Source organism: Anoplopoma fimbria, chromosome 13 (genome assembly GCF_027596085.1).
Source record: "Anoplopoma fimbria isolate UVic2021 breed Golden Eagle Sablefish chromosome 13, Afim_UVic_2022, whole genome shotgun sequence".
NCBI classification, from domain to species: Eukaryota; Metazoa; Chordata; class Actinopteri; order Perciformes; family Anoplopomatidae; genus Anoplopoma; species Anoplopoma fimbria.
The window spans coordinates 27181155-27196691 of NC_072461.1; the positions used below are offsets into that span (position 1 = coordinate 27181155).

At 41.2% G+C, this 15537-nt stretch overlaps 1 protein-coding gene across 1 annotated transcript; it reads left to right on the forward strand.

Annotated features, from left to right (window-relative positions):
• The first annotated feature begins 12965 nt into the window (after window positions 1-12965).
• Window positions 12966-14034, forward strand: LOC129100875 (probable G-protein coupled receptor 21). The gene is given in 2 exon segments (XM_054610415.1): window positions 12966-12997; window positions 12999-14034. Coding segments are annotated over 2 exon segments (1068 nt in total).
• Window positions 14035-15537: the final 1503 nt, after the last annotated feature.

A 15537-nucleotide genomic window follows, 5' to 3' on the forward strand; every position in this document is an offset into this window, starting at 1 on the left:
TTTTGTGTCTCTTTGTTGTCTTTTTGTATCTCTTTGAAGTATTTTTGTGTCTCTTTCAGGTTGTTTTACATCTCTTAGTAGGTGTTTCTGTCTCTTTGTACTTGTTTTGGTCTCTTTCTACTTGTTTTGTGTTTCTTTGTAGACATTGTTTTATCTGTTTTTGAGGTTGTTTTTTCGTTTTAGCTGTTTTGTGCCGTTTTCTAGTTGCTATTTGTATCTCTTTGAAGTGTTTTTGTGTCTCTTTGAAGTATTTTGTGTGTCTTTCAGGTTGTTTTACATCTCTTAGTAGGTGTTTTTGACCCTTTTTAGTTGTTTTGTGTCTCCTTGTAGTCATTTATTGTATGTTTTGCCCCTTGTTTGATGCTTCTTTGTAGTTTTTTTGTATCTCTTTGAAGTATTTTTGTGTTTCTTTGAAGTATTTTTGTGTCTCTTTCAGGTGTTTTTTGTCTCTTTGTAGTTGTTTTGGACTCTTTGCTGTCGTTTTGTTTTTTTTGCCCCTTGTTTGATGCTTCTTTGTCGTCTTTTTGTATCTCGTTGTAGTATCTCTCTGTGTGTTTTCTTTACATCAGACGGTGAGTGTTTTTCCAGAGAGCTTGTGCAGCTGAAATATAAATCGTTGTTTTTTTTCTGATTCTGCACGCCGACAGTTTTAACCGACTGTGGATGGATGTGTCGTGCGGGGTGTAAGTGGGGTTGAAGGTCACTGTGGATGGATTATCTAATGGAGGTGGATGGATGATCTGATGCACATTGGCAGATGGGTTAATGGATGGATGGACACATGTACAGGATAGAGAGATTAAACGGGTGGATGGAGGGATCAGTCAGCCAGTTGTTTCTGAATGAACAGCAGTTACATTGTGTTTGTTGTTGTTGATGTTTTATGCACCGATGGTGGTTTTAGTCACACAAATGTTTCTCTGAGGCAGAAAAAAACTTAATAAATAAATAAATAACATAGAATCCATCAATATAGTGCAAATAATGTGGAACGGAAATAAGATATACATCAGTGAGGACTATATGTATTTAAAGACATAAAACATGATGAAGAACAAGATGTAAAGGAGTCTCCACAATATTAATATGCAGCTTTGTTTACTCTGGGATTTAATGGATTATGTAAAAACAGGCAGTTTGTTTCTTTTTTTTGTTTCTAGGACACGAGTTCAGTCTGAGTTTAACATTCTGAGAGAAAAACTGCTTGTTTCATAAGTGAATCAGCTGAGAAAAAAAGGTTCTTCAAACTTTTCAGGGTGATATTTTCAGCTTCTGTAACAAGAGTGTCAACGTGTGTCCAAGATCCAAACTCATTATTGTTTTCTCATTTAAAAAGGTGTTTTAAAGATTACTTTGGGTCTTTTTGTAGCTCTTATTTTACAGTCAGTGTAGTTAGACGGCCAGGAAACATGAGGAGGAAATGGAGGAAGTGCTCACTGACAAAAATTGTAATTGATGGTGAAACTGACCACAAAAAAGAAATAAAAAAGACATATAATGTTTCAGGAAAGATATTTAGCTCTCGTCTCTTTTTGAAGTTAAAAATGTCAATGTCTGAATGGCCTCTAATGTAATTTTACTTTCGGTAACTTCTGGTAATTAAAGTATATTTGATGCAAATACTTTTGTACTTTTACTCAATTTTTCTAACCCAGATCCGACCCCAGTTTAAATTAAAGAATAATTGCAGATTCATGTCTTTCCATCTTAAAAGTTTCTTTTTCTACAGAATATTATGCACTTTCGACACCTGTCCTGCTCAGGTAATTGCAAATTAGATGAAGTTGTATTCACACACTTTATGAATTATTTAAAAAAAATAATTCATAAAAAGCAATTTAAAAACCCCCCAGTAACAAAGCCTGTTTTGCTGATTAATTTACATTTTGACAGTTAGCTAAAGGTTGAATGTTATCAAGGCACAAAGAGTGCATCGCCAATTAACACCGGATTGTTTAATCTAATTAGCTTTTTTTGTTTGTTTGTTTGTTTTATATTATTTATTTATTTTATTACAGACTAATGTAATTAAGTGGCTGTTCTACATAATCTGATACGGTAGTTGGTGGTATGCTCATCAAACTTGCAATCGACCAAAACAAAATGGCAAAAAAAGCAATGAAGGAGAAGAAGAAGAAGAAGAAGAAGAAGGGGTGACGTAGTTAAAATGGCGGGTCAGGGAGATAATTCAAATCGAAGCTATTAACTAATTAAAGAAAACAACAAAACGTGAAACGGACACCAAGAAAACACAGAAATTGAGTTTTTCTTAGGTATAAAATCTTGATTACACTTCGTTTGTTTCACAAAGTGGATTCAATGAGCTGATTAATTTAGGACACATGACTACTAACTACAGGGTTAAGCTTTAATCAAGTTATGAGTTTAATGTTGACTGTCGCTGTGTTGTTGGGACATAATTCTGACTTTAAACAATGCAGACTGTTTTTTGTGGAGTCGTTGATACTCATGCTGGCTTCTAATGGGGTAAAATAAAAAAAAGCTCTGCGTAAAACGAGTTGTGATGTTTGCTGGTGTTTTTCAAAAATGGCGGCGGCCATAGAAGTTCATTTCCGATGGATAATAACTTGATATATGGATATTTGACCAGCAAAGAGTTTTATTAGTATTTTTTTAATATTCCTTTGGATAATAATTATATTCTTATCGGCCTCATATTTATTCTCTGTCATTATGCCTTTTGTATTTTCTGATTTACGTCGTTAGCTAGCTAGCTTCTAGACTACGTCACTAACGTCCGTGTTGCTGTTGCCTAGCAGCGATGTTCTCAAGACTTTTAAAGTGCCAATCTTGACTTAAACAAATATCAATTAAAATAAATATATCAGAGAAGGTGCTAGCACAATGTTGATTGCAGCCTTTGGATGAAAGTATATAGCAGTATTTATATCCAATTGTGAGAGTAGTTTCATTTTCTGTTTGTAAACAATGGAGGAAAACTAATGCATCATATTTTTTTATATTTTATAAAGTTTGAGTGGGAACTTTTAGAAAACTCACAAGCTGTAACGTACGCTGAAGGCTTTAAAAATAAATATAAATCTATTTACTTTTCTAGTCTGAATGTTTCTTTCATGAGTGTAGAAAAAAACACTTTGGCGTTCATTAAAACCACTTCAGCAATCACGTCCTTGAAGTTCTGTTTTAATGTCGAAACAATGGTTTATGTTTCTTTTAAAAAAGGCATTTTGTGTCTGGTTTGCAGGCTTCAATAATCTTTTTGTCAGTTTTTAAGCAGATTTAGCAGCTTTCACACTTAATCCTACAAAAAACTGAATACAATCCTTTATTTTCTACCTTCTAAATTCCGGCGTCTCCTCTGTTTCCTGTTTCCCTCCCTGTTCACTACAGCCGTGATGAATGGCTGCTAGTTGCTCATTAACACCATTTAAAGAGGTCCTATCCTTCACTACAGTCTCCTTCTATTTCCCTTCTCTGGTTTCCCCCTTTTTGCAGTCACACAACAATAACAATCATTCTGGCATCATCTGATTATATTCATGAGCGAATCAACTGTATGACTTAATTAGAGGTTGTGAAAACTATGAGATTGTTCTCCTTCTGATCCTGTTGGAAACTCTGAGATGAAAAGCTTTAAAAATGTAATCAAATTGGCAGACAAAAGCGCTTAGATTGTGCATCGGTTTGGATAAACATGCAGACACACTGTACATAACAGGCGTACAGTATGAACACATGGCGACACACGCGTTTACTGCACACTCGCTAAAGAAAGTCACAAAAACACACACACACACACACACACACACACACACACACACCTCCCCTCGCTGCACACTTCAGCCGTGCTAATTGAGAAAATCATCATGTGGTGGTGGGGGGGGGGGGGGGATGAGGTGTTTCTGATCTGCTATCTGTCAGAGCTCTAAGCCGTGAAGTGCCGAGGAACAAACACAAAAAAAATCTGGCGCCACTGATTTCCCCCTCCTCCTTCCTCCTTCCTCCTTCCTCCCATTAGCAGCTTTGTGCTTAATCACAAACCCTGAGATGAATTCAAGAGGCAGTGGATTTAATTAAAAGCTAAAATTAGCGTTCCTCTGCCCGCTGTGTGTGTGTTTTTGCTGCGTTGGTAAGTGGAGGCCCTTGTTTATCTGATTGCAGCGTGGGAATCTTTCCAGGGAGCCATTAGCTGAAATGCCTGTTTGGAAAAGTGTGTTTAACCTGCAGGGAGAGCGCTAATCTACAGCCCTCTGCTTAAACAATGGAATGTAATTATGATAATATGAAGTTATTGTGCTGGTTGGCTGAGCGGCTTACAACCACAGCGGGGCCACTCGTGTTGGAGCAGAAACTTGTGATTAAATCAAATGCATTTCGCTTTCAAATGAAGTGACTCACAGGGAAAATCGAGGCCCGGTCTTTGGAAGTATATTCAGATTTATTGTCTGAATTTATCAGCTACGACAGCTACGACAGCGACGGCGGTAATGTCTCCACCTTGTGTGTGTGTCATCACGGCTAAATGACAACTACTGGAGCAGGAACTACCACAGAAGAGTTTCAATGAATGTATTTGTTACAGGAGCCGTATTCAACATTGTGAACATACATATAGCAGCAACAAACTATGAACTATGTAAAGATATAGTGGAGTAATGTCCACCTGAGCAGAGCATGAAGTGTGTTGATGTTAACAGAGCCTCTCCTTGCTTGGTTGACAAAGATGGCCGCCGCTCTGCACCGCTCTCATACGGACAGCTTCGTTGTGCAAGAGTGACACTCATCCTCTGGTTCCCCTGCAGAGAAACACTGTTAGCGCTTTGCCGTAATTTGCACTGCTAGCGCAGGTTAGCACTGTTAGCTGCAAGCTGGCGGCTCATTGTCGACACGTTGAGAGCCATAAAGAGGCAATCAATATGCTCCCAATATCGGATCTTGCACCTTTTTAAAAAGTAGTAAAAATGATTTTTTATATATATATATATATATATATATATATATATATATATATATATTATTATTATCAATTATAAAAGTTGTTGTGTTATCGACAACATTTTAATGTTTTCAAACTGTGAGGTGCCTTCGTCGTCAAATCAATAAAGTGTCAAATTATAACATGTTATCTCTTGACTCCTTCATACATAGCAGGTCTAGACCCTACTCTATAATTTAGAGACCCAACATTCCATCATGTGGAAGCACAGTGGCCAGGAAAACTAATTTATACTATAATAGAATGTTAAAGCAGTAAGAGTAATATCAATATGACTATTAATAACAGTAGCAGTGGGAGTATAGCAGGGCCACGGCAGCAGGCGCTTAGCCCCGATCCCTGGATCCCTGCCAGACCAGAAAGCTCAAAGACCCCTCAGGAACATGCATTAATGGGACATGAATGTTTAAAGGGGGGCGCCACAAGGTCAGACTGCTAAAACTAAATCAATGAATATTTGAACAGAAAGAATAACAGAAACCAAACGTATTTTTAGTTTTCTTTTTTATGTTTTTATTGAATCGTTCTTCCTCCGTTTAACGTCTGAAATTTACAAGAAAGATAGAAACAACATGAGAAATATCACAAACGTAACCAATATGATATATTGGGTCTCTTACTTTATGACTTGTTTCAATTACGTGTATGTCTACAAGTAAAGGTGTTTTAAAAGCTTCTACATCTTACACACAAACCTACTTTATTAATATTTTTTGTCAGTGTGAAAGGGGATCCAGAGTTTTCAAAGGCACGTCAACAGAATAACTGACGTATATCTGCATCAAACCCGTGACCTTTGACCTTATTTTGGACTTCATGCAAACGTTTCCCTGAGGCGGCGTTGACCTCAGATGGAGGTCGCTGACCACCGGAGCAGAAATATGTGCTTTATTGACAGAAAAATGTGGCGGTTACATTCTCGCTGCTGGATTCCCTGCGATGTCATAAGATCATGGAAAAATATATAATAATATAAAATCCATTTAGTTGGGCTTCAAGTGTGCACGGACCAATGAGAGTCCAGCTGGCAGCTAAAGGGGCATGGCTTAGGAAACAATTAACTGTTTTTAACTGACTTTTGTAGCTCATGTTAAGGGTAACTTTTTTAAGATTGTGTAAAAAAAAGAAATGATATAGTGTATATATATTTTGATTGCTTTGCTGATAGGACTCGCTTCTTTTTTTAATCAACATTCTTTGAAGTGACAAACTGACAATCTTCAATAAGGTCAGCATAAATCATACGGTAGCCGTGCATAAATGAAGAATAACTGAAATGAAAGAAACAACATTGTACGTCTGTTCTTCCTTACATGATTATTCCTGTTTTAAAAAAATCAAACTCTATTAATCACTTCTCTACATCAAGTCACTCGCGAGGATTTTCACGATAATCCTGCTAATGTTAAAATTCACAGTTATATGAAACCATGATAAAATCCTCTAATTGTCCCATACTAACCCAACCAAGTAGTTTTGTTGCCTAAACTTAAGTATTTCATGTTTTATTTTTCCATAAACCTTACTAATAGTCAGGTAAACCCAACTGTGTTTCTTACGAAGACGTGAGTTTATTTTGGAAAGACTGTATTCATGTAACAAACGGATATTGATTTGGTTTTCTTTCGTTGGAAAAGACCAAAAAATGAAGTCACTTTTCATAACATTTCAAACGGACCGTTGTATGAGGATACGTTGCCTTTGTACTAGTGAACTGAACTTTCTCTGAACAAAAACAAGAGCAGAATGCCAGAGGAGCAGAGATGTGTGACTAAAGTTTTGTACACAGCTTTAATTAAATTAAGGAGAAATGAAACAATTGCTGGTAATAATTGGCGTGAATGGGTGTGTGTATATATGCAGTCACAAAGCGTTGACTCTAGTTCCTGCCTCAGTGAATTCACTGCAGCTTATGGTAATGAGACTGTTGGGGAGGAAGGTCATGCTCTCCACGGGATGAACCCACTCTTTTTAATTTAATTCACTCAACCAGGTAGACAGGAAACATGAGTCTCATAATAATATACATGATTTTATGATACATACCAAGACTCCTTTTTGTGGTTCTGGTGTCTAATTGGCAAACAAATTGTTTTTGTCCACAGTTCTTATCTGATTTAAGCCTTTTATAGGATGAAATTGGTCCGATTTTCCGTTTTTTAACAGCAATTTAAATGTCTGGAAAGCTCTTATGAAACCTCCAGGAACTCTGGAGAGGACTGGTTTGCTGCTGCCTCATGTTCTGTTTAGTGTGCTAAGATCACTGGTGACCTTTGACCTGACTCTAGCTGACTCATGCCTGTTTGTTCAGGTGAATAGGGTTAAAATAATGAACTACTAGATAGCACTATGGAACTTCCCCAGTTGGTTACTTACATTAAGACTATATATTTTTTTGAATTACAAGTTTGTGATATTTTATGTTTCTGTGTTTGGCAGCAAATATTTATATTATGTTGATGCATCAAAAATGTAGATCAAAGCAAAGTTATAACCTCTTACCATCCAGTTTTCTGTTAAAAAGTCAGGGTTCAACATCCAGCAATCTTTCATCCAGGAGACCACAGTTTTTCCAAGTGTGAAACAAGAAGTTTTTCATGTAATTTAAGGCACTTCTGTGGTTATTTTAGCCCTAATGGCAAGGTTTATTCCTAAACCTAACTAAGTAGTTTTGTTTCCTAAACCTAACCGTTGTTTCCTGTTACAACAACATGTTGTTTTGAAAAGATTGTATGCATGCAACAAACAAAAATGTAGTCGTGTTGCAGGACTTTTGTAGGAAAACACACAAAAAATGAGGGGTTTGATCATGTGTGCCAGTCAAACAGGATTCAAACAGAGCCGCTGCGTTAAAGAGGAGCTGTGTTCGTTCACTAAATCAGGCCGGCCTTCCTAATGAACCATGTGACTGAGGTTGATTCTGCCTCTCTCCCACCCATCAGTCACAGCCTGCGAAGTGGAGCAAGGATACCAGAGAGGCGAAACCCACAGTGTAGAAGCTGATTGCTGGGGTCACCAGGCCGGCCTTCCTAATGAACCATGTGACTGAGGTTGATTCAATTTAGAAGACAGTTTTCAACATCAAAAATTCTAAAAGATCGTTTACTTTGTTATAGTTATCTATAGTTTTTTTTCTCTCCCACCCATCAGTCGCAGCCTGCGAAGTGGAGCAAGGATACCAGAGAGAGGATTTGTGAACACATGAATGATGCATGAGCAGATGAACTATACATGAACCTGTCGGGTCGTGAACAGTGCACAACGGTCGGGTGTGTTTTGATGTTTCTGCTCTGAATGTTTACACCGACGTCATCCGTGATTTCAGACTCGATGAGCAAATCACTACTGGCAGCAACAGCTTTTTTCCGTTGTTTAATAGTTATTTGCATTTATTGATATTCTGTTTGCAAATAAATTCCTCAACAATCCAATTTATGATTTAAATTGTGGTAAAATAATATTGATAATTTATCTATTAATGTGAAAATGTTTTATTAGCACAAATGTTTCAGACATAGTGTCAATTATGTAAATATATCTCTCATCAACTATACTTCTGGCCGATTCAGAGGGATTTTCAGACTCTCATGGGACTGAACGGAAATAAGGATAAACTCATAAAACCTGTTTATTGCTCTTCTCCTTTGGTGAGTATAGAACATTTTGTATCTCCTGCTCTTTATAGTACATTCTTGGAAATATGATCAAAGTGTCTGCTGTGCTTTTCCCTCTATACCTTTAGGGTAATACAACTTAACAGTGCCACCTGACTTTTATAGAAATATACAATACATAACTGGTTCAAACAAAAAAATGTCTGAACACAGTGGCCTTCATAGAGAACATAAAACATCTGATTCACAGCCTATAAATCGTCTTCACTTCCTCATAAATAACATGGTCATGCTTTTGCAAACGTAAACTTAAAGAATATTGCGAATTTCCACAACAAGAGCCCTTTTTGCTCTTTCAGTTCTTTAGAGTCTGTGGCCCTCTGTAGCGGTCTGCACTTCAGGGCTGTGTTTTGGATTTTTGGATCTTTTGCCACCGGCACTCAAACCGCCGCATCACAAGCTCTTCCTTTTCCCAACGTTTGGTCACAAGGTGGCTTCTCCCCGCCGGCCGGCCTGCTGTTTACTCAGAGCTGTGTGTTGACGTTGGTAACGTCCCCCGCCGTGTTCTTAACATTCAAGATGTCGGACAAAAACGACTTGCTTGTTCAGCCGCCTCCACGTTCGGCCTCATAAGGCGGGCAGATGTGTCACCTCTGACCTTTTTTGACCTGGACACGTAAACACGGCGGTGAATGTCCAACTCAACGCTCACCATATTGTAACAAAGAAAAACAAACAAACGGTGGCCTGAATGCTGTCTCTGTTCCCCCCCCCACCGACAGCCGGCCTGGAAGGGGACGCCGTTCTCGTGGTAGTCCCTCCGGTTCCCTCTGAACCCGATTTCAGAGGAGAGGCTGTGGTTTGATGTGGTGAATCAGCAGACGGCAAACGGTTGGTAGTGACGCACGCTCCCGTAGAACCAGTGCTTTGGTGTTTTTGATTTTATGGCGCCATGAAGAAGACGCACGCTACCAGTGACAGGTTAAATGCTATTAAAATATACATTTATAGGCTGATTGTTTTATGTAAACATGCAGCTCTCTTCCTTGTTGACGCTTGCACCCAAACTTTTGATATTCGTCTGCTTGTGACATGATTTTCAGAAACAAGGAGAGATCTGTGGATTGTCTCGAGTTGGACATTGTATCTGTAAATATGTTTTGCTTTTTTTCTGTCTTATGAAGGGGCCCATTGCATGGTTGGAATATGGGATCTAAAAAGGACAAAATGCATGTGTGTCTTTCAAAAATAATCCATGGCACACTGTAGAGTTTGTGCAAAAATAAATATGCTAAATTACACATTATAAAGCAGTCTGTGTGCTCTTCAGATCTTCTTCACACTGTTGTTGGTGTTTTACTGGAGACCACACAAAATGCTTTGTCCAATTTGGTGCTTTTTGGACATGTGACATGTCTAATAATATGAATCTTTGATTGAATAACATGTTGTTTGTAACCGGGCTTAAGAGGCTGATGTTTACATGAACCATATCAAATTCTGAATATTGTCTCATATATATATATATATATATTATATATGTGTGTGCGTACATCAGTCACTTCACACCTTTAACAGTTTAACCTTTCTTCCTCTCTCTTCCGTCTTTTCATCCATCTCTCCTTTCATTAGACGCTAGTGACTGCAGGGATTCTCCTCTCCTAATGAAGCAATTCGCCTCACTCTATTCTCTTCCGATGTGTTTGTGTGTGTGTGTGTGTGTGTGTGTGTGTGTGTGTGTGTGTGTGTGTCTGTCTGTCTGTCTGCACGTGGGTGGGCCTGAGCGGTCTCTGTGGAGATGGAAACCTGCTCGCTGCTCATTGGCTAACAGATGCGGAGGGGGAGGGGCTTGAGACGAGGATGGAGTGGATGCGGAGACATGAGATGTACATTTACAGGAAGGAAAGGATGAGAGGAACATTTTAAATATATGTAAAATAAACAAATAAAAAAAGTCACCAGCCAAACAGGCTCTGATATTCATCTTCAATATCTAACAACATGTACTGAATCTAGAGTGAAATGTTTAGAAGATTTGTTACTTCCTAAATATGGAAAATAATGAAATTTATCCCAAAAGCTTTCCTAATCTATAGATGATCCATATTTCATCACATTTTCTCCCATGGGAATTTTCCTTTTTTATACGCTACTCAATTTAGATTATAAAAAAGTAAACATTTACATTAACAGCCACAGAAAAATTAAAAATGACAACCAAGCTTTTTTGTTTAACATGACCCAGTTCTGTATGAATGATGGTTTTAAAGAATGTTTTTTAAAATAATAGAAGGAAGTAGATAATGATTATTCTCTAGTAGCAGGACCTCCTGTCTCTCACTGAAGTGGCTTTTTATTCACATCCACTGCTGCAAAGATATGCAGGTGGGAAGCCAGTGGGGGGTCACATTGTTTTTTGTTTACGTCCTGTGTATTTTATAAGAACCTCAACAACGACAAAAAAAAAAAAATCTAAAGCAGGTTATTTCTTATTTTAACAAGATTCAAATTTTGTCACTGACCAATCTGAAAATTCACCTCTGGTCATTGTTTGTTGGTCTACAAACCAGCTCTCTATACTGTACTGGTATTGGTTTGAAGGATAACAACAGTCTTTCACGCTTTTTCTGTTAAGATGTAACTTCATTACAATACTTACAATTCTGACAAAGAATACTTCAGTTCTGTTTGCAACAGTTTTTGTATCAGCTCATCTTTCTTAAATACGGAAGATCATTTTAGACAGTTTTTATTGCTCGTTGACTCCAGGAAAGTGAAGACGAGTTTGGTTGTAACCAGGCAGCAACATTCTGTTCTGCAGAGTGAAACCAATGCTAAAGTTTCTTAAAGCTGCATTCTCTCTCCTGTCCACCAGGGGGCGACTCCTCTGGTTGTATAGAAGTCTATGAGAAAATGACTCTACTTCTCTCTTGATTTATTCCCTCAGTAAACATTGTAAACATGAGTTTATGGTCTCAATCTCTAGTTTCAAGTCTTCTTCAATACAGCATGATGTTCATTTAGTAAATGATGCTCCATTTAGAGTCAAACAGACCATAAAGCAGGGGATGCTTTAGGGCGGGGCTACACACTGATTGACAGGTCGACACCAGAGACGTATACGGCGTCTCTACGTCACTCCTCCTCAGTCCAAATATGATAACTTCCGTTAATTGGTTGCCAAAAACACAACATGTGGACGGCCGTATTTCAAGATGGCGACGGCAAAATGGCCGAACTCGAGGCTTCATAACGTCCGTCGGAAAAAATCACTATTTACATGTCTGTGGTTAAAACTTGTCCATCAGAGAAGGACTAATTACATTTCTTTTAAGAATAATTAGTTTTTTTAAACAGTAGGTGTTAAAAATGTACATTTGAGTAAATATTTTGCGGCCAAAGAAAGAGTCAAAGGAGGTGGAGGGAGGAAGAGAGGAAAAAAAAAAGAAAAGGGGAAGGGAGGGGAGGCAGGACGAGGGGGGGGGGAGTGAGGAGAAAGGGAAGGGAGGGAAAAATGTGAGCGAGCAGAGGGAAGCAGCGGTGGCAGCGCTGCATCATCACTACTGCCACCACAGCAGAGAGGAGAGGCAGATTACCTCCCGTCTCTCTCTCTCTCTCTCTTTATCACACACTCACTCACTCACTTTCACACACACACACACACACACACACACACACACACACACACACAATGGAAACCAGCCGGCTGCCTCGGAGCCTCACTGAGAAGAGATCCCGGTGACATTATCCATCACATCTGGATGTTCGCCTCTTCCTGCTTGGTGTGTGTGTTCCACTTCCAGATCTGCTTGTTTCGGACTCTCTTGCTTTTTTTTTTTTTGTTTGTTTGTTTGTTTGTTTGTTTGGCTGAGACGGAGGAGTGGGAACACTTTTTTTTTTTCTCTGCCTTTTTTCCCTTGAAGAGCTGAAGTGGATTGTGGGATTCTCCGGTGGTGGCGTGCCGGAGCAGAGTGCTTACCTCAGGATTTGCAGTCGAGGGCTGGGGAGGGTGGGTGGGGGTGGGGGGGGGGGGGGTATGATAAACGGCTGCGAGGTTGGGGACGGTTTGCACTGCAGCATCAGACCGGCATCTCCTGTTCTACGTTTCTTTTCTTGCACACATGCACACATTTCACACCCGGCAGCAGCAGCCTGGCGGCGTTCTGCTCTCACAGATGGATTACTGCGACTTCAAGGACGCTGAGCGAGGAAAGATGCTGATTTAAGAAGATCTGGAGCGCTCGGTTCATCAACGGGACAGAAGACGGCAACTTCTGGATTAGAGAAAAGAGACTTGGGATGACGGCGGCGTTGAGCTGAAACCGCCGCCCTCCCTCCCCCCCACCCCGCCCCCTCTCCCCTCCCCCTCAAACATGAACTCCTCCTCCGACGCGAACCAAAGCGGCTCCCCCGTTCTGCCTGCTGGGCGCCGCGGGCTACTCCCGCAGCCTGGACACCTGCGTGCTGGAGGTGGTCGTCATCCTCTTCCTCACCGTGCTCATCATCGCCGGCAACCTGGTGGTGATCTTCGTCTTCCACTGCGCGCCGCTGCTGCACCACCACACCACCAGCCACTTCATCCAGACCATGGCCTACGCCGACCTGCTGGTGGGCGTCAGCTGCCTGGTGCCGTCGCTGTCGCTGCTCCACTACCTCCGCGGCCTCAACGAGGAGGTCACGTGCAAGGCGTTCGGCTACATGGTCTCCGTGCTGAAGAGCGTCTCCATGGCCTCGCTGGCGTGCATCAGCGTGGACCGCTACATCGCCATCACCCGCCCGCTGTCCTACGCCACGCTGGTGACGCCGTGCCGCCTGAGGGCCTGCATCGTCCTCATCTGGGTCTACTCGGCTCTGATCTTCCTGCCGTCCTTCTTCGACTGGGGGAAGCCCGGTTACCACGGTGACATATTCCAGTGGTGCGCCGAGTCCTGGATGACCAACCCGGGGTTCAGCACCTTCATCGCGGCGATGCTCTACGCCCCGGCGGCGCTCATCGTCTGCTTCACCTACGGGAGCATTTTCCGGATCTGCCGGCAGCACACGAAGGAGATCACGCAGCGCCACGCCCGCTTCAGCTCGCAGATGGATGGCGACAAAGGCGAGCGCGGGGAGCGCTGCGAGGGCTGCCCGGACAAACGCTACGCCATGGTGCTGTTCCGCATCACCAGCGTCTTCTACGTGCTGTGGATGCCGTACATCCTCTACTTCCTGCTGGAGAGCGCCGGGCTGTACCACCACAAGGTGGCGTCCTTCCTCACCACGTGGCTGGCGATCAGCAACAGCTTCTGCAACTGCCTCATCTACAGCCTCTCCAACAGCGTCTTCCGGAAAGGTCTCGGGCGCCTCTTCAGCCCGTTGTTTCCCTCCTGCCTGGGCTGCACGGACGCCAAAAAGGCCCCGCTGTCCGCCAACCCGCGACCGAACCCTCAGCGCCAAGTATGAGCCCCGACTGCAACGACAACGCACTCGATTTCTGTCACTTTGGAGGCGTCGGCCCTCTGTGTGTGTGTGCTTCGTAGCAAGACACAGGTCTTTTTGGTCCCGCTGTTAAATGTGCTGAGCACGGAGAGCTGCCCGTGCAGATGCCCGTCGGCCGTCTCGAAGGCTTTTCAGTGTGACGCTGCTCTTTCACGGCTGCAGAGGTCACAAAGCCGACGACCCGGAACAAAGAGGTTTTTTTAAAATATTGATGAAGAAAGAGGACTGTAGGATTACGACAGAGGATTTTCATAAAAACACTCCCAGATGCAAAAAAAAAAAAGATAAATACAGGAAAAGCACAGCATGACTTTAAATCTTTTCAATCCCAACTGAAAAAATCTGCAAATTGCCTTCAGGGTAGAATTAGGGGATGCAAAAACCACGAAACACTTCCCTCCCGATGCTAATGAGTTAATGAAAAAACTGATTGACTTTAGAAGATTGATGTTTATTTCTGGGCTTGTGTGTGTTTCTTTATCAGAAGAGGTCTGTCTCCTTCTGAAGCTGGCTGTTTAGCGGGAAGCTCCAAGTATGTTTACACAGTCTCGGGTTTTCCACATGAAATTGTCGATTTGAAGAATTTGCTTTACTTTCTAAGGGTTGCTTTTGACCCCCGGCCGTCGTCACAGAGACAATAAATGGTATTTATTTGCAGAGTTGTGCTCTCTGTTTGCGTTTTTCCTCCTCAGGTTTTGATCAGCAGTTCTTTCGTTTGAGCCCTCTGGGAATTTTTGGATCTCAGATGAAACAGTGTGACTCTTAAATCACAAGCCATGCAGCGTCTTCAGATAATCACCTCCTGACTTGTTGGGGTGTTGACCGCAAAATCTGCTGGCCGCCGGGATCAACTCGGCCTCACGCAAAAGACTCACTCCGCTGTGATCTGTAACCTTTTGTCTCTCTTGTTTGTTTAGCTGACGGCTGTTCAGATCGATGTAAAGTGGAAGAGGAGCGTTTGTCAGTGAGCGCTTGTGGCTCCATGTAAATATAACTTCAGAGTTTAAATATTTAAACAACTCCAGGATTACAAATCATCTTGTGGGTGAAGTGTTATGTTATATAAGATAATTTATTTGTCACAGCCAAGAGGTTCAATATGCCGCACTCGAGACTGAACCACATTTTTCTTAACAGCGTTGAGAAGAAGACGCTTTTCTTCGTCTTCATGTGCTGCAGGAAGATTTTTAGATGAAGAGTTTGGATTTAAAGTCACAATGAAAGGGTATTTCTGGGAGCGTCTTGCTTCTGAATTTGACGTATATTTGTGGAACAGAAAAAGACAGAAACTGTTTGGGAGACCCAGGACCACAAACCCTTTGTGTTCCTATCTGGTCTGTTTTTAAAGGTTTTGGTTGCTTAAATCCAATGAGGGGATTTTTTTAAAGCAACAGCAGACACTTTTTTAAATACAAAAATACCACGATTCAATGAAAACAGCATGCTAAATGATCAGTAAACCATAAA